Below are 19,004 nucleotides of genomic sequence, written 5' to 3' on the forward strand. Positions count from 1 at the left end.
GGCGCAGGGACTTTGGCCCGGGCGGGCCCGGAGCGGCGGGGCCGGAGCGGCCGGGAGGGAGCCCGGAGCGCCCGGCCCGGCCCCGGCATCCCGCCCCTCATCCCGGCATCCCGCCCTCCCCTGGCATCCCTGCCCGGCATCCCGCCCCTCACCCCGGCATCCCGCCCTCCCCCGGCATCCCTGCCCCGGTATCCCGCCCCCCCGGGGCCCGGGATTCGATCCATCCCGACATCCCGAGCCTTCCGCTCCCGGCATCCCGCCCCGCTCCATCCCAGCGCCCGGTGCCGGCGGTGGGAAAGCGGGGAGAGCCCAGGCGGGGGTACAGCCCTGGGGGCCCCGTCCAAGGACAGGCCGTTCTGGGGTCCCCGCAGCCCCGGAGACCCCGCCAGGGACGGGCGGTCCTGGGGTCCCCGAGCCCCGGCCCCCCAGTAAGCGCTGCCCCGGGCAGGGGAACCCCCAAACCCCGTCCCGTCCCCGCAGCGTCACGGGGGGGGGCCCGGGGCCTCTCCCGGGGCCGGGCGGAGCGCGGTGACTCACGGCCCAAGCACGGAGCCTTCTCCTCCCGGCCGGAACGGCGGCTCCCGAGCCGGGCCCGCCCGGCCCCCGCCTCGCCGACCACCGGGGCTCCGACCCCGCACCCGGCGGCAGGTGGATGGTGGCCCTGGGGCCACCTGTGCCACCCCCCCAGTGCCACGAGACCCCCGGGGCACCCCAAACCCCAAGGGAGCCAAGGGCAGCAGCACACGGGGGTATAACTCCTGGCTCGTGGAAAACCCACCGGAGCACGTTTTGGAGCTCCGGCTCCAAATGCCATTTTTGGTGTATTTATTTCCCCCCCAGATTTTTGGGGGGCTGCTGCTCGTGTGCCTCAGTTTCCCTCCTGCAGGAGAATCACCTGGCGGAGGATCCCGGTGGGGCTCGGATGGGATTTTGGCTCCCGCACCTGGCAGGGGAGAGGAATTTCCTGGAGGCTTCGAGCCGGGAGCTGCTCCGCTGCCAGCGCGGGGTCAGCCCGGGCCGCCCCGGCAGAAAAAACCCTGCAGGAAAATCGGCCGGCACAGACGTGGCACCGGGCACGGAGCGGCCACTGGAGACACCGGGAGGGAGGGAAAACACCGGGAGCTGGGAGGGAAAATCCCGACGCGCAGAAATCCCGCGGGAAGCCGCGCCAAGGGTCCCACTTCCCGCGATCCATCTCCGACCACCCCCAAACCCCTTCAAAGCTTGTGTTTGGAGAAGCCCGCGCCAGGAGGCAGCTGGATTTTATCCCTGGATTTTATCCCTGGATTTTATCCCTGGATTTTATCCCGAGGCTCGGGTCAAAAACCGGAGCATCCCCTCGGGGTCGTCCTTGGGATGCAGTTGGGGAAAAGGCTCCAAGGTCAGCGAGGACAGAAAGGGAAGGGAGGGGTGGTTATGGGGTTCAATTTTAAATCAAGGCCGAGAATTGGTACAGAAATGGAATCACAGAACAAATGGAATAGAAGGAAAGAGAAGGAGCAGAAGGGGGACTTACCCACTCCCCAGGAGAGAGGACAAAAAAACCCCCCCAAAATCCCACTAACTGGATGGAGGAAGGGATGAGGAGCAGCCCCAGGGAGGGAATTGGGGTCCCCAGGAGGGGAGGGGGGAGGAAGGAGCCTCGGCGCTGCCCGGGTGCATCAGCTGAAGGTTTTTATTGTCAGTGAGTCTGTGGCAGCACAACGAGGCCGCAGGTACAGCCCGACCGCGCCGCTCCAGCCCTGCTCACCAGGAGGCCGAATATCACCAATTAATACGGAATTAATAATAATAATAATAATAATAATAAAAATAAAAGGTTGGGTGTTGCTTTTTTTTTTTTTTTTTTTTTTTTTTTTTTTTTTTTTTTTTTTTTTTTTTTTTTTTTTTTTTCTGTGAATAAACCACTGCAGAATTAATTCAGGTCACTCGGCGTTAGTGAGACCCAGAGCTGCCCCGGCCTCCCCCGCCGAGGGGGCCGGCGAAGGTGGATCCCATTTAACAAAACCAAAGAAAATCCCAATAAAACGGGTTTTACACACCCTGAAAGATAAAGCTCTCTTCCACCAGGATCCGATGGCAGCGATTTGAATTTCCAACCACACCAGTAAGTGCACTTAGTTTGACCTTGGGGGTCACATTGCAGCCTCCCTGTCCCCGTCCCAGTGGAAAATAAAAAATCCCTCCCCGGGGCAGGTTTGGTGCTTTCCCTCCAGGTTTTCTGCATTTTCCCTCTCTCTCTCCCCACCCCCCAAACCCAATAAAGCAGCGAGCGGGTCCAGGCACTTCCCACCCCCACCCAAAGCCAGCTTCCATCGGGATGGATTTCACCAAATTGCAGAGAAATTCTCCCAAAACCTGCGTGAAGTGTCACCTCCCACCTTCCCCCCCGCCCCGTGCCATGGGGTGCATCCCTGCTCCTGGAGGATATTCCCAGCCCCAAAATGAAGCTGCTGCTCTGGTTTTGGGAAAAAATGAACATGGGACACTGGAACCTGAAAACCCAGGTGAAACCCACCCAACAGTGAGGGTTTGGTTTGGTTTTAAAACCATCTCGGCTTAAAACCCGGGGTGAACCAAGCGGGGCCAGAGCACATCCCTGCCCCGGGGTAAAGTCCATCAGAATTCCTGCAGTTTGAGGGGGAAAAATGCACTCTCTGGCATTTGTTCCGAGGTCAGAGGAGCCAGAGAGAGTGACCCAACGCTCGGGGATTTCATAAAACCAGGGGGGAAAACGACTTAAAACCGGAGTCAAACCATCCCTGGGGCGTTCGAAACTTGGGATTTGAAAACTGGCAGGCAAGGGGGCATCGCTGGGTGGACTCAGAGGTGTTTGGGGTGCCACGGGGAGCCCCGAGCTCAGCTCCCTTCCAGCTCCTCCACCCCATCCCTCATCCCTTCTCCCAGGGAAGGGCCACGGGCAGGGGCAGCTCGGGAGGGGCTTGCATAGTTTGGCGCCTTCTGGAAAACAAAACCCCCAAAATAAAACGGAGGGAATGGTGTAAAGTCGGGCTGAGGGATCAGAACTCCTGTTTTATTTCCATGTGATGGGAAACGCTGCCCCTCGCTCTGTGCAGGACCTGGGGTGGGGGGCAGGGCCGGTTTGGGAGCTGCAGTTACCAAAAAAACCCCAAGGAATTCTGTGCAAACATCGCAGTGCTAAAGTGAATCCCACCCTGGGAGCTGGGGAGGGGGGGCCGGGATGGGGCTGGGAATGCCGTGGGACGTTAGTCACGAGGGGGGGTGGGTTTTTTTACCTTATTGTTCCGCTTTTTTTAGCCCTGTTATCAAAAATATGCGTTAATTCCGCAGCCTAAAGGTCAGTTGGTGGCTCAGCACGGCGGAGCCGAGTTAATCAGGATCAGAGGTAGTACGGAGTAGCTGTGCTCAAGTACGGAGTTATGTGACCCCCCCCCCCTCGGATTGATCCCCTCCTGCCCCGGGGGGATCTGCCCCTCCCCACTGGGAATTCCCAGCAGGAGACCCCCACCCTCGGTTCCCACAAACAGTAAAGCTCCGACCCCCGGAGCGCTGGGAGCTCCCCCTGCCCCAGGAAGCAAGTCTGAAAAGAGCATTTTAAAACCAGAGCTGAGGGGCTGGGGAAGAGCCCACGGAGGGGGCAGAGCCCGAGCCCGCCCTCCCCAGCGCTCGGAGCCATCCCTGGGGGAGTGTGACCCTCCCCACCCCCCCCCACCCCCCCCCGACCACGTCCAACTCCGCCCGTCGCTCAGTACCAGCAAGAAGAAATACAGAATAAAAACCAGTGTTAAAAAACTCCATTAAAAGGTTGGTGACGCTCAAACTGGGGCGTTTTTCGCTCCGTCCCGGGCGGTCGGAAGGACCCGGCGGGGGCTGCACCCCCCCCCCACCCCCAGCTCCCAAAGCTTTGGTCTGGTTTATTGAGTTTTTGAGGAATTCTCCCCCCTCACCCTGTGCTCCGACCCGAGCAGCCCCTGCTGTCCCAAGGCCATCCCTGGGAATCCTCCTCCTCCCTCGCAGGGGCTCTGGGAAAGCAGGGGCTGGTTTTTCCCCACTCCCTCTCCCTCCTGCATCCCCCCTCCATCCCACCAGCCCAATCCCAGGATCGCTCACTCCCTCCTCCCAGAGCGCAGGAGGGAGCCGGGGAGGGGGTGTATAAAACCATCCTGGATCTCCATTATTATTGCATTCCCCGTGTTCCAGGGGGTCCCAGATCCGCGCGGGGCGGGGAGGGGGGGCAGCGTCAGAACCTGTGCACCAGCGCCTCCCGCTCCCGGCGCCGCAGCTCCTCCTTGTAACAGCAGGAACAGAAGTTCCCAGTCTCCGGGTGTCCATAGAAGCTGCAGTTGGGCTGTTTGCACTTGGTCTGCTGGACGCCGTAGAGGGCTCGGCTTCTCGTCTTCTCCGCTGCCGCCGCCCCCTTGTCCTGCTCCAGGAACTCCCGGCAGCCGTTGCTGTGCGGGGGGAGGCAGCCGGAGGAGCCCTCGCACTCCGGAGGGAAGGGAGGCTGGGTGTCCATGTCCGTGGGGGAGAACCTGCCCGGCTGGGCAGGGCCAGGGGGGCCGGGCCGGGCCTGGTGGTGCCGGGGCAGGGTGGCGTAGGGGGGGAGGCTCCCGCAGGGCCCCCCCGCCAGCTGCCTGCGGCCCTCGGGGCACCCGGGGGGGTGCGGCCCCTCCGCGCTGCCCACTGAGGGCCTGGGGAAGGTGAAAACGCCGGAATAGCCGGCGGGAAAAGCGGCTATTTTAGCGCCCAGGGCCGGCTCGGGGGGCTGGGAGGGGTAGGCGGGGGGCAGCGGGGGGAACGCGGGGCCCGGCATCGCCTCCTCGCCCCGGTGGGCACCCGCCTCCCCCTCCGGCTTCTTGGCCGGGGCTGCGCCGCCCAGCGCCTTCTTCTCCGCCTCCTTCTGCCTCTGCTCGGCCAGGAAGCGCTCCTCGGCGTCCAGGAGGTACCTCTGGATCATCTCCTCCTGGAACTGGTGCCGGGTGCTGGTCTTGAGGTGGCCGGCGAAGATGAACTTGCGCTCGCCCTGCATGGCGGCGCGCAGGATGCTCAGGCTCAGCCGCACGTCGCTGCTGTACTTGGAGGGGTCCGGCGCCTTCTCCGGGGCCGCCTTCCCCGGGCACGCCTTCTCCGTGGGAGCCGCCGAGTCTCCAGGGGAACACTCCTCCTTGCTGCCCTTCTGCCCCTTCAGGGACCCCTTCTTCTTCTTCTCCAGGGTGTCCCCCTGCCCGTTGCTCAGGCCGCCCTTCACGGCCTTGCCGTGCATCAAGCCCCCCATGTTCTTTTTTAGCTTGCTGCCCAGGGTCTTCCCGAAGCTCCCCAGCTTGTTGGCCACCGAGTCTGCCCGTTTTTTGTCCTTCTCCTTCTCCTTCTCCCGCTCTTTCTTTGGCTTGTCCCTGTCCTTGGCCGCCCTGGCGCCGCCATTGCTGGCGGAGCTGCTGCACACCGACTCCTTGTCCGACTCGCCCGACTCCGCCGCCGAGCGAGCGTCGTCCCCCGCCGAGGCCGTGGGGGATTCTGGCTGGGCCAGAGGCGCCTGGGGAAGAAGGAAAAGCCAAATCTCAAACTCCAGGAATTCCCGGGGCGGGGATTTTCACGCGGAAGGTGACGCAAAGGAGGTGATGTCGCTCAGGGCATGGAGCGGGACGACATTCGGACGCAGAGCGACGCTGCCCCGCACACCCACGGATATGCCCGTGGCACCCTTCCAACCTGGCATATTCTGGGACTTTATGATTTGAATTCTGTGATTTTATGACTCTGTTCTGGGATTCTGCAACGTTTCAGGGGCAAGGCCAGCAAAGAGGGGGGAAGATCCTTGGTCCCAGTGCCGAGGTGGCTGTAAACCAGCACCTCCTGTTTGTTTGGAGCACCCTGAGGGGCACGGGGGTTTCAGGGCGGTGGAAAGCTCAGAGAAAGAGCTCTGCACACCCCCCACACCGAGTCACTTCCCTGCTCAGAGCAGAATCAGCTGCAAACCCGGCGGGCAGAGCCCCCCAGGCGAGGCCCCACACCCGCTGCCCTGCAGAGAGGAGGGTTAAATAATTCACAGGTAAAGAAGATCCCCCCCTGGTCCCTTTACCTGCGTGTCACAAGGCAACGTGATCCACCTCACAGTCATGTAGCTGTGCAGCAGGTGCAGCTTGGCCTCCAGCGACAGCGTCACACTGGGGTCACCATGGGGGGGGAGGAAAACACAAGTTAGAGCCCAGTTTCTAATTCCCACCTGGGTCTCCCCCATGTTTCCATGTGGGAAGGAAGCTCAGGAGGTGTCACAGCCCCACCCCAAAGGCACCAAAGTGAAGGAGAATGAGGGGAAAGCTGCTCCATCCCCACCAGCAGAGTCATCCCCTAAGCCCAACCTCCACCCAGCACACGAAATCCCAGCTGGGGTCAGGGCTGACCCCTCCAGCCCTGCTCTGTGGATCACCTGGATCCCCCGTGGATCACCAACCTGGCCAGCTTGACGTTGTCACTGTCGTCCTTCCCCCACTGCCAGTCCTTCCCGGGATCCACGGCGAAGTGCACCGGGAGCAGCTTGTGCTCCGAGTCCGTCAGAGGGATCACAGCTGCCCCAGGACAGAAACACCACGTTTACAGCCCAAAAGGACAACTATCCCCCACTCACAGCCCACCTTTCTGATGGGAACAGCACCACAGCAAACCCCAGTGGCTGCCAGTGCCTGGGATCGTGGAATCATCAGAGCGTCGTGGACAGGTTTGGGGTGGAAGGACCTTAAAACTCATCCAGTCCCACCTTCCACCAGCCCAGGTTGCTCCGAGCCCCGTCCAACCTGGCCTTGGACACGTCCAGGGATGAATTTCTTCCCAATATCCCATCTAACCCTGCCTTTTGTCAGTGGGAAGCCATTCCCCCTTGTCCTGTCACTTCATGTCCTTGTCCCAAGTCCCTCTTCAGCTCCTGGAGCCCCTTTAGGCACTGGAAGGGCTCCAGGCTCAGGACACTGTTGCTCTCCTGGGCTGCTGGTGCATGTTGCTGGGTCCTGCCCAGCTCTTTCCCCCCCCAGCACCCCCAAATCCTCCTCCACAGGACTCCTTCAGTGCTTCTTTCACCTGGATCTCATCCCCTACCTTGATCCTTTGTGTTTTCCTTCTGCTCCATGGAGACCAGGGCAGAGAAATGGGCTTGGTCGTAAGCCAGAACCAAGGGAGAGCGGTGGCATTTGTTGGCTGGGACTTCCAGGGGCAGGTAGATCCCTCCAAAGGGAATGGGGGCAAATGCTGGGAAGAAAGCATTTGGGTGGTTAGTTCTGATCACAGGTTCAAGAGGTCAGAGTTGTTTGTGCCACAATTGCTCCAGAATGAGCCGTTTGCCTCAGCTGAGGTCTCACCTGCAATTATCCGTCACCTCAAGGGACTTTAAACAAAACCACAACCCCAGAACGGACATTTCTTTTACATCAGGAGGGTGGAAAATGCAGAATGAGCTGGCATTTTCTATAGAAAACCCTCCTCTTCTTCACTCCCCCACAAGACAAACTTTGCCCACAGAGCGCTGGAAGTCGATTGACCTTCCCTGACGGGAAAATGAAGCCGATGGTGGAAAATCCACCACGCAGGGAACGGAATTTCCCGCCTCTACACGAGAGTGGGGGGGGGGGTAAAGAGGTACAAAAAAGAAAAACCCTCATGGGGTTTCTGCTCTCAAAGCAGCAGAAACAGGGCTGGGAGCCGAGCTGGGCAGGCCTCACCTTCGCCCCCCGAGTCCCGCAGCATCGTGTCTGCCACCACCACGATGGGCCTCTTGAGCACGTGGGCCAGGACGAAGACGTGGAACTCCTCCAGGCTCTCGTACACCGGCTCTTCCGAGCTCTCCACCCTGGGGGGAGAGCAATGTCGCCCTTGGGATACCCAGTGGTTGCTTTGTGACGCCAGGAGGAGGTTTCAGAGGTGGCAGGGCAGAGGTGGATTGACAGCGCAGCCCCAACGAGCCGGCCCAAGGCGGCCCCCCCAGCCCCGTGCCCTGCCCTGGGGCTGCCCCCCGAGCTGTGCCCCGAGGGAGGGCATTCCTGTTTCCCCCCAGGCTGTGTCACTGCCCCCAGGCACTCACGCACCCGCCGCAGCCGCCGCCGTTGGTGCCGTAGTGCACGCGGGGCTCGCTGGACGCCAGCTTGATCAGCTCGTTCCACTCCTTCTGCCACTCCTCCTCCGTGTACACCAGCCCAGACTGGAAAAAACAGCAGTGAGAACCCGAAATCCTCCCAGGAAACCTCTCCCAGTCGCTCCAGCACCGGTTTATACCCACGGCACAACTTTTCTCTATGGATTTGTGCGAAAACAATCACCACGTTCTGCACCACGTCCCTGAAAGGAGGGACCCCCTGCCCCTGAGGGCACCTCCATCCCCCCAGGCTCCAGCCACGGGATGTGTTGGTTTGCCACAGCCCCCCAAACCCAGGGGGTGCTTCCCCAGGACCTTCCCCTGGGCAGGGAGGGCCCAGAGCGAGGCTCCCACCTCCTTGTTCTGCTGCGTCTGCTGCCAGCGCCACCTCCTCCTCAGCGCCTCCCGCTCCGCTCCCTTGTCCATCAGCGTGTACAGGGATTTCCGCAGCATCAGGTCCCGGTCGTGGAAGCCCCACATTCCTGAGGGGGAGGAAGGATGGAGAGGAGGGTCAGGAGGGGTTGGTATCGCCCCCCACAACCTGTTGAGGTCCCCCACTCCTTACCCAGGGAGGCGGCGTGGAGGAGGCAGTTCCCGTCGCCCGTGGTGGCCAGGGGCAGCAGGCGCTGGCAACTGGGATCCACCGTCACCCACCAGTTCAGGCGCCCTGGGGGAACGTGGGAGAGCATGAGACCACAGCACAGCACAGCTCTGGGGGGCACTGGGGGGGCTCAACCCCTCCAAAAGCACCAACGAGGACAAAAGACCAGCTGAACAAGCTGGGGAGCAGGGACAGACCCGTCCCAGGGCTGGGGAGCAGGGACAGACCCGTCCCAGGGCTGGGGAGCAGGGACAGGACGTTGATAAAGCAACAAAAAGGGGAGGTCGGAGCTGTAAAACTTCCAGGGGACGCCGGGAAAGGGTCAGACTGAACAGGGTCACCCAAATCAGAATTAAACAGGAATAAGAGCCAGGACTTCCACCCAGACCAGTTCTCCTCTACTCATTTCTCCCCTCCCCTTATTTCCCTCCCCAAAAAGCCCATCATGCTGAAAATGCTTCTCCAGGGAAAAAAAAAAACAGCTTTTTTGCTGCTTCTTGGAACCAAATCCCCTTGGTTTCCACCCTCTCCCAGCCTGGTTCTCCCTGCTCACTGGTTCCCAGGCAGAACACTCCGGGATTCCTGCTGATCCCAGCAGCTTTCCCGCTGCAAACACGAACTGACGGCGCTTTGTGCCCTTTAAACCGCGAGTTTTGGGTCATTGTGGCGGTTTGACTCGAGAGCAGCTAAAAATAGAAGGTAGGAAAAACTGCCCAGCCAGCCCAGCGTGGCTGGAGGCTCAGCCTGGAGGTCCAGCCCTTCCCGAGGGAGCAAAGCGGGGCTGGCTCAGCACTCTGAACCCCCCCAGGCTGTGTCTCTGCCCTCAACACCCCTCCTTGGCTGCCTCGCTCCCCAGGAGTTTTTGGATCCTGTGCAACAGGCAGGCTTTTGGCTGGAGGAGGCTGTTCAGCCTTCCAGCGAGTTGTATTTAAATCGCTCCTGCAGGAAACCAGCCCTTTCCCAGCCCTTTCCAAGGAGCCTCTCCCTCCCTCCCGAGCCCAGGCCCTGCCAGGGATCCCGACAGGCAGACATGGGACTGCTGGAAATGGTTAGCACAGCCTCAGGGAGGAGCTGAGTGCAGGAAAAGGGGGTTCCAACACCCCCAGACAGGGAACACACAACCCCCCAGCCCAGTGCGAGGCGGGTGGGTCGATCCTGCGCCCTGTGCCGGGACAGAGGGACCCGCCGGAGCCTGGGGACAACGGCTCTGCGTGGAAAAGCCGGCTGTTCCCTCCACACAGCTCCTGGCACGGCCCAGCAGGGAGCCTGGCCAAGTGGCCCAGGGCCAGGGCAGCGAAGGCACAGGAGCCACCCCCTCCCCACCCCAAAACGCTGCCCAGGGGTCCCTTCCATCCCCCTCCCCTCCTTCCTGGGGGACCCGACGCCCTTCTGAGTCCCTGCTTGGCACTGTGGAGGTTGTGCAAGCTCTGGCTGGGTGCCCTCCCGGGGGACACACCTTGGGGAGGTATTTCTGGGCCCGAGTGTTTGCAGCCACTCCGGTTACACCAGAGGAGCCGTCTCCAGAGGAACCGCAGCCCAACCCCGCTTTGCTCCCGCTGTTTTGCTCCCGTCGGGGCGGTGGAAAGGCCAAGGGGCCGCCCAGGAGGAAGGAAAACAACACACATTTCTTAGGAAACAGCCCCGAGAGCTCTGCCAGGGCAGGACAACTGGATTGGGGAGCACAGAGGGATCTTCCCAGAGCGGCAGCGGGAAAATCCGTCGGCATCCAGAGGCTCCCTCTGGATCCAGCACCACGACCCTGCGGAGCCCAGTGTCACCCCACAGAACAGTGATTTGTCCCCACAGGGGTCAGGGGACAGTGCTGTCCCAAACACAAAAGGTGTGTTTGGGGAAATCCCATCGTTTCTTCCAACAGGAACCACCCCAACAGGCCATGGCAGCGGGGAGGAACCGGCAGCTCCTCCCAGCCCGAAACGGGAATTGCCTCACCCAAAACCCAAATGGCTCCCCTAAGGCTACCGGGAATCCACTCCTGTGGATCACAGGAGGGAGGGAGTGTCCCAGGGATGAGCCCACTCTGCAGCATCCCAACACAGGGCAAGGCCTGATCCCCGATCCACGAGGGTTTGTGCCAAAGGACACCCAGGCTACGGCGAGGGCTGAGGCTTCAGCTCAGCCAAGACCTTTCTGTACCACTCCCAGCACGTTCAAGGCATTCCCAGAGGATCCCATTGCAGTTTACAGCCCCTTTGGAAGCACCTGCTCTGCCACCGTGGTGTAACGGGGTCTCTGGGTGCGCAGGGAGAGGATCTGAACGTTTACTGGGCTATAAAACATTTCCTTAATCCCCTAAGGGACAGTGTGTGCCAAATTAATGACGGGAGCCTCCCTAGATCACAGCACCACGCTCAAAGCCCTACTTGGAATCCAGCTTGGAATATTTCAAGGCTGCATTACAGCCCTTTGTTACAGACAAACACTCGTTTACAACAACCCACAGAGCCTCCCAAAGGCGTCTTCTAAAACCCCACATTCCTCCCCGTTAACGGTGTCCCAGCGCTCCTGGAAGTGCCCCCAGCCCACGGATGGAGCACCCAGCCCCCTCCCCCAGCCCCCTCACCCCACAGGAACCCAACCCCCCGAGCCCACTGGGATGGGATCCGGGGTTTATCTGCACCAGACCCGACGGCGGCGCCGTTGCCGTGTAAGGGGATCGTGGGGATCGAGTGCTCATTCCCAAAACATGAGAATATTTGTTACAGCAACACCTGAGCGGGTGAGGGACAGGCTGGGCACTCCGAGGGGCTGTTATCCCTGAGGATAGCGGCCACAGGAACAACTGGGGGTGCAGACCCTCCTGAGCCCCCTCCTGTGTCCTGGGGGCAGGGATGGGGCTTTTCCCCACCATTCCCCAGCTCAACCCTATTTACACACCTCTGGGAGCCACTCAGGAGACTGATGGGAAGCAAATCCATGTGCCCTGGGCAGGGGGTTCCTCCCCAGGCACACAGTGAACCAGCGGGTGCTGGAGCAGCAGCATCGACCTTGTGCCCAAAATCAATCCCGGATGGGGCAGCAGCATCAGCTGCTGTCTGTGTTACACAGGAATTCCCTTCTCCCTGTCTCTCCAAGGGGCTGGCTGGCTGGAGCATGGCACTGGAACGCTCCAGGAGTGAGACAACGCCAGATTTTGGGTGCCCCCACTCATCTGTGCGTGGTGACAGCAGCCCTGGGCTACGTACACACGGTGTCCCTGGGTGAAGGAAGCAGCTCCCCCTCGGCCCTTGCACCAGGCCATAAAAAGCATGGAATGACTGGCTCCCTGTCGGATGTTGCATCCCTGTGACATCCTGGGGCGTTCCCAAGGGTCCCACTGCCACCAGCACAGAGCCAGCACTCACCAGCCTGCTCCAGCGCCACCAGCACGGAGCCAGCACTCACCAGCCTGCTCCAGTGCCACCAGTACGGAGCCAGCACTCACCGGCCTGCTCCAGTGCCACCAGCACGGAGCCAGCACTCACCAGCCTGCTCCAGCGCCACCAGCACGGAGCCAGCACTCACCAGCCTGCTCCAGCGCCACCAGCACGGAGCCAGCACTCACCAGCCTGCTCCAGCGCCACCAGCATGGACTGCTCGATGAGGTCGCGCTCGATGAAGCTGCGGAACTCCTCGGAGTACACGGTGAGGTCGGGCAGCTGGAAGGTGCAGATGGGCGTCTCCAGCAGGTGCTCGCCGCCGCCGCCGCCGCCGTTGCTGGAGACGTGGGAGCGCGCCAGGGACACGATGGTGGAGCTGGCGTGGGAGATGCCTCGGGACAGGCGCTTCTCTGGGGAGGGGAAAAAGGCAAAACCCACCTGAGCGAGGCCGGCACCAGGAGGAGGAGGAGGAGGAGGGAGGTCAGAGGGGGGACCCTCTGGCTGCGGGACACTGACCTTGCACGAGGTCATCCTGGCGCTGCAGGGGCGGCCGGCCCGGCCGTGCCGCCTCCCGCGGCTCCGGGGTGCGGGCACCGCGGCCCTCGTTGAAGGAGGGCGGCAGGTTCCCCGCGTGCACCTGCCGCAGCTGCTCGAAGTCGCTCAGCGCCGCGCTCAGGTCCCAGTTCTTGCCTGCAGGGGAAGGGATTGGACTGGGGTTGACGGTACAGAAAGCTGGGGAGGCCCCCCCCTGCCCAGGGAAGCTGTGCATGGCCCACCCCTGGAGCTGTTCCAGGTTTGGAGCAACCTGGTCTTGTGGAGGGTGTCCCTGTCGTGGTCCCTCCCAAGCCAACCCACTCCACGGTTCCACGATCCTCCAGACCCGTCCCTGCCACCAGACACAGAGGAAGCTCAAAGCACAGATGGGAAAGCACGACTTGAATCGCTCACCTCGCCCTCAAACTCCACTCTGTGCATCTATTTATCCGACTGCTTCACCAATACCACCCAAAAAAGGAAAATCCTCGTGTTTTCCCCTCATTCCCACCCCCTGCAGCTGTCAGCTCCTCCAAGGCTGCCGGAGGAACAGCAGCGTCACCGAAACGAGCTGGAAGTGCCGCTTTCAAAATAAATCAACTCCCGCAGCGCCACTGGAAAGAGCCATAACCCCAAAGTTTTTGAAGGCACTGTTGATAAAAAGGAAAAAAAAAAACCCACCCTCTTCACTTTTTTAAGATGCCATTGATAGAAAGGAGAAAATCCTTAATTTTTTTTAAGGCACTGCCGACAGAAAGATAAAAAACCCCTTGAGTTGTGTGGCCGGCGGCGGATGGAGGAAGGGAATCCACCCTCCTGCTTGCTGCCCTTTCCTTCCCAACGCTTGCAATCCATCACCCCGGAGATGTGCAAGGAGAAGCCAAGGCAGCCGCATCCCCAGGGCAGGATTTTCCTCTCCCAGCCCCGCAGCTCCGGGCCCTCTTCCCAAGTCCTTTCTCCCTCCTGCCTCCCCCACAGCCACCTCTGGCTCTTCCCCAGTTATTCCCAGCTTTCCTACCTTCAAGGAGGTCTCTGGCCAGCCCCGGCTCTGCCCCCGTCGAGCGAACAAAGTCGGACAGGACGATGTCCATAGCCGAGGCCGTGGCTCATGGAGCCGCGCACGGACGGGGTCGGCGGCGCCTGATCGGCTCCTCGGCATCAATCTGGCAACGACACCCACAGCGCACATGGATGGGCTGGTGGAGGGTAAAACAAGGAGCCAGGCCATGAACCTCCCCCCTGGAGTTAACTGTGCTCAGGGACTGCCCGCTCATGCACTGGGAAGTGGGAGAACAACGGGCATTTCCTTGGAAAACCCAGGAGCTAACCCCAATTCTCATCCCAAAGGTGGTGGGGCTTCTCTTCCCGCATTAGGGATGAGGAGCTGGGAGTAAATGACACAAGAAGTGAATGTGTGGGAGCGGTGAGAAAGCAGGAAGTTCCTCTCAGGCGTTTACAGGGAGCAAATCCCTGCCCCATCCCGCTCCCAGCTGCGGGCCAGGGAAGGGGAAGCAAGGCCAAAATGCTTGGAATTAGGAAGTGTGCCTGTCCTAAGGAAATTTTAGAAATCCCCTTCCAAAAGGCAAAAAGAAAAAACAAACCCCAAACAAACAAAAAAAAAAATAAAACACCCCAACTGCTCTTGCAGGGAAAATAAACGTCCAGACAGAGCTCCTTCCCAACCCAGAGCTCCTCCCCAACCCACAGCTCCTTCCCAGGCTCCTTCCCAATCCAGAGCTCCTTCCCAGGAGGGAGCAAAACCAAAGATCTATCCTGTAACTCTGGATTTTGGCAGTTTCTGAGCCTGGGGAAGGCGTGTGCTCCCGCCGTGCCCCCGAATCCTGAATTTCCGCATTCCTCGGGGCAGAAGGGGGAAAGGGAAAGGGAGATGGGCAAAGAGCTCTGCTGGATTTGGGGCCTTGCAGTTAAAGGCTGGGATAAAAATCCTGCCATCAAGGAACAGAAACCGCCAGGAGAAGAATTCGCCCCAAACCCAAAATGTGGAAGAAGGGGGGAAAAAAGGATTGGGAAAAGGGAAGTGCTGGTGCATTGGGAATAAAAGAGGACATTTCAGGATTACGTGGAATACGAACAAATGTGGTTGTTTCCCAGGGAGAACAACAATCTCTTTTACAGGATTATCCCTAAAGATGAACAAAATTCCCTGGAGCCTTGAAAATGTCTCTTTTTCAGGATGGGTAAAACACCCCCGGAGTCTCTTTCCGAGATTATCCCTGAAGATGTGCAAAATTCCCTAAGAGCATGTGCAAAATTCCCTAAGGGAACCGTTAAACATCCAGGTTATACCCTGGAATTCCCTGGCTTTGCTGGGGAAACACCATTCCCCCTCTCTCAGGGTGGTGTCATCATTAACTTCCTGCCCCCAGGAAAAAACTCCTCCGTGTTTTCCTGCGGAGAGATCCCGGAGCCACGATGGGAGCGGGATTTGGCAGCGATCCCTGCCCTGGCCCCACCAGTTTAGGGAAGGTCCTTAACTGGGAGCCGCTCGCCTGGATCCCTCCATCCCTGGCAGGAGCTGCAGGAGCAGCGAGCGGCTCCGGGACGGGATAACGGGATAACGGGTCAAACTTCCCGCGGGTGGGGTTTGGAATCCCAAGGGAAAATGGAAACTCAGCGGAGCTTTGGGGAGGGAATGAGCAGCACAGCCAGAACACCCCCCCATCCATGGCATTCCAAACTCCCTCGCACACAGGAACGCCGGGGGAAACGCTGATGGAGAACTCCGGGCCCGGCAAGGATGGACTGTGGGGGATTTATCAGGGATTGGGACAGAAACGGCCCCACCCCAGTGTCAGTGATCAGTCCCTGCCCCTGTGGGAGGGAAGGGCTCTGTCCTCTCCCCCTCCTTTTGGAACAGGTTGGAAATACAAAGCCCAGACGGGAAATCCAAGCCCTGGGAGAGGCACAACTTCAAATCCACGGAACAGCAGAGCCCGAAGTGCCCTGGGATGGATCTAATCCAGAGTGAGCATTCCTGGCACATTCCAGCCAGAGAAGTGGGGAACACGTGCATTTCAGACTCCCACCATCCCGGTGATTCTCTGCAGGACCCACCAGGAATTCCCGACAGGAATTGAGACCTTTAACACTGAACAGCCATCTAAAACAAGGGGAAAGTCATAAACCACCCCCACCCAGAGCTGCCACTCGCTCCCCTCAGGGCCTCTTCCAGAGCAACTCCAGAGTGCCAGGTTTGGGAAGGGACTCAGCAGGAGCACCCCAGAGCATCCCAGAGCAGGACCACACTGCCAGGACACCATCAGGGGAATTGGGAGGCTGAGGGAGGAATTCCAGAGGACACAAGGTCCAAGAGCTCAGTGTCCCTCAGCTCCATCGAGGGGGGGAAAACAAACCACCGAAAACACTGAGCTGAAGCATTTCACCAGAACTAACTGTGGAGCAGCAAGGCCAGATCCATGGGAAGTTCCAGGATCGGGATTTACAGGGCTTTAGCTCCTTTATTTTGCCAGATTTCCATCGTGCTGAACATCTGCTGCAGGAACAGAAAATAAAGGCCTTTGTAAGGGCCAAATCCCAAGCCCAGGTCAGCCACGGCCGGGGTGTTTACAGAGGTACTTCCAGAAATATTTTAGGAGCAGCAAACTCTGACGTCTCTCCCCCGGATCTGCCACGTGATGTTTTGCAGGAACCGAGTCGGGAGCCAGGACTCCACTCCCTGGGCTCTGCTCCCTGCCCGGCCCCTCCGCCACACCCCAGCCCCACGGGGGACATGGGGACCCCCAGAGCCCTCGGGGACCCCCAGAGCCCTCGGGGACCCTGCAGGTGACGCAGGAGCTGCCCAAAATCCACGGGAGGTTTGATCCACCCCGATGATTTTGCTCCCATCACTGGGAAGCTGCAGGAGCAGAGAGGCCAGTGGGCATGTATGGAAGCCCTAAACCCAAATCCCCCAAATCCCTGGAATTTGGCAACGCTCAGGGCCAAGGAGGGGGGCAGGGGGGACACCTGCAGCACCCCTGGCTCCAGGGAAAGGCCCGTGGAAGGACCCCCAGGTGGGACAGAGGAGCAGCCCCAACCTGATCCCTAAAGGAGTGGGGATGAGGAAAATGAGCTTCTCCCGTGGTTCAGCTCCAAGCAAGCAGGTCCTAAAGGTCCTGGAGGAGGTTCCCCCTGCTCCCCAGGACGGTGGGAGCTGCCTCCACCCCATCCCACATCCCGGCAGGTTACCTAACGCCGCCGGAACAGCCGCGCCGGGATTAGCGGGGACCGCGCTGAACCCGACCTGACCTGACACCTGTGCCGTGCTCACTAAGCTCCCACAGGGGCTGCAGGGGCACAGTCCCACCTCATCCAGGGTGGGAATCAACCTGGCTCACCATCACCATCACCACCGTCACAGAAACTCCACCAGCAAAGCCCAAACCCCAGTGATTCCCGATAAAAGCGACGGTGCAGGAACACCCCACGAGCTGCCCGGCTCCCTCAGCCCGAAGGAAGGGTGCTCGGGGTGCAGGAGGAGGTCTGAGAGGGAAAACAGCGGGGATATTTGGGACACAGATGGGACAGGCAGCTGAGGCCGGGCTGGGTGAGGCACCACGGTCGCACCTCGAGGTACGAGCAGCTCTCCAGGGAGATTCCCCATCCCAGGAACTGTAGCCTTGGGAGCCTCTGGCAGAGCTCTGGCAAAAGGACAGCACATGATCCCTGCAAAGCAGAGCTCTCCCAGCTGGGAAAAAGGGTTCCTAAAACCACACTGGTGCTTCAGGAGTCAGGGTGGGCTGAGCGAGTCACAGTGAGAGTCACAGAAATCATCCTGTTTTTATAAAGCTTCAGTGCTTCAAATAACGGCTTTATCCTGTTTTCCAGAGCTCCAACAGCTTCCTGCTGCTCCAGGCACAGCTGGGCTCCTCCCAGCACCCAGACCATCCCAAGGAACCCGCTGTGAGGGAGAAAAGCTGAGAAAGTCTCCAACACAAACGCAGCAGCTTGGCCAAATCCAGGCTCTGCCCCATCATCATCATCATCATCATCTCTCCTAGTTAGCAAGTCCTCTGCTCCCAGGAATGACAGGGACTCTCCAAGGACCCACTCTGGAGCACCGACAATAAACTTGGTCCTCTCTGCAGCCGCACCAGGGACATTCCCCTGGAGCCAGACTCTCTTCAAACCAGGCCGTGACTATTTCCAGCCCGATCCCTGGATCTCCAGGAGCCCCAGGCCCGGCACGCTCCGTCCTTCCCGCTGTCCCAGGGGATGCTCCAAGCGGCCACTCCGCAATCGAGGCCACGGCAGCCTTATCCCCCACTCTGTGTCTCCTCCCCGGAGCCTTCCAATCCAGGGCTCTTCCCGCCGGGAAAATCCACTTTTCAGTCCCTTCCAGGGACGGCTTTGGGGTGTAACTCGGGGCTGTGGGAGCCAAGGCACCTGTTGAGGGCGGGAGCATCTCCCCGAGAGCAGAACGGGCACCGAGCGGCACAGATTCAGCACAAACGCTCCGGTAGAAAACCCAACCGGCCGAAATTAAAGCGCCGGGAAGAGCAGAGCCTCGGATTTCGAGTAACTCGGGCGCACGGCTCCTCTTCCCATCCCCCTGCCGCCCTCCATCCCGCCGGGATCCGGACACCCACACAAGGGTCTCAGCCCCTCGGCAGTGCCCGGGGGTGACTCCTGGAGCAGTTTCCCTGGAGCTGCTCCTCGCCCGCGGGGACAACGCGGAGCTCCCTGGATTCCTCTGGATCGGGACCGGCAAACTCCGGGCTGCTCCCTGAGCTCTCGTCCCGCTGCCGAGGCGGCCCCGGCGGCCGCTCCGGGATCTCCAGCGCTCGGGAAGGGCCCCCCCCGCGCCCCCGGGCTCGACCCCCCGGCCCGGCCCTCGATATCCCGGCGGCACCGGGAAAACAAGCGACGATCCGGCCGTAAATCCCCGGGCCTGGGGCAACGTCACCGCCCGGCCACGGGGATGGGGGGGAGGGGGGTACTGGGGGTCGCCGCTCCCCGGTGGAGCCCCAAGAGCGGGGGGTGAATCCCCGGGGGGCTCCGCACCGGGAGCGGGCGGGGGGCGGCCCCGGCCCGGCCGTGGGCGGTTGGAGCGCGGGGGGGTCCGCCCGGGCCCCCGGGGCCGACCCCGCACTCTGGCACCGACCCCCGAGCCCCCCACCCCGGGCCCGGCCCCCGAGGCCGCGCTGCGACCCCGCGGGTGCCGCCGCCGCCCCCCCCCCCCCCCCCCCCCCCCCCCCCCCCCCCCCCCCCCCGGGGGCCCCCCCCCCCCCCCCCCCCCCCCCGCACCGCACCCCAAGGCCCGGCCCCGACAAAACTTTCCGGACGCGGCGCCGGCCCCGCCGTTACCTGCGCGCGGCTCCATGGGCGGCCCGGCCCGCAGCGGAGCGGCCCCCGGGCCCTCCCGCCGCCG

At 61.1% G+C, this 19,004-nt stretch overlaps 1 protein-coding gene across 1 annotated transcript; it reads right to left on the reverse strand.

Annotated features, from left to right (window-relative positions):
- Window positions 1-3,747: 3,747 nt before the first annotated feature.
- OTUD7B (OTU deubiquitinase 7B) lies at window positions 3,748-19,004 on the reverse strand. The gene is made up of 12 exons (XM_027909045.1): window positions 18,941-19,004; window positions 13,632-13,776; window positions 12,596-12,769; window positions 12,265-12,489; window positions 8,667-8,768; window positions 8,456-8,583; window positions 8,055-8,167; window positions 7,692-7,819; window positions 7,072-7,221; window positions 6,434-6,548; window positions 6,062-6,146; window positions 3,748-5,515 (listed from the first exon to the last, which is right to left on the reverse strand). The coding sequence occupies exons 2-12, from the start codon at window positions 13,702-13,704 to the stop codon at window positions 4,223-4,225; spliced, it is 2,586 nt and encodes an 861-aa protein (XP_027764846.1). The 5' UTR covers window positions 13,705-13,776; window positions 18,941-19,004; the 3' UTR covers window positions 3,748-4,222.

This window comes from Empidonax traillii, unplaced genomic scaffold, assembly GCF_003031625.1.
Source record: "Empidonax traillii isolate 1590-97213 ecotype Southwest subspecies unplaced genomic scaffold, ASM303162v1 scaffold1932:size82158, whole genome shotgun sequence".
Classification (NCBI taxonomy): domain Eukaryota; kingdom Metazoa; phylum Chordata; class Aves; order Passeriformes; family Tyrannidae; genus Empidonax; species Empidonax traillii.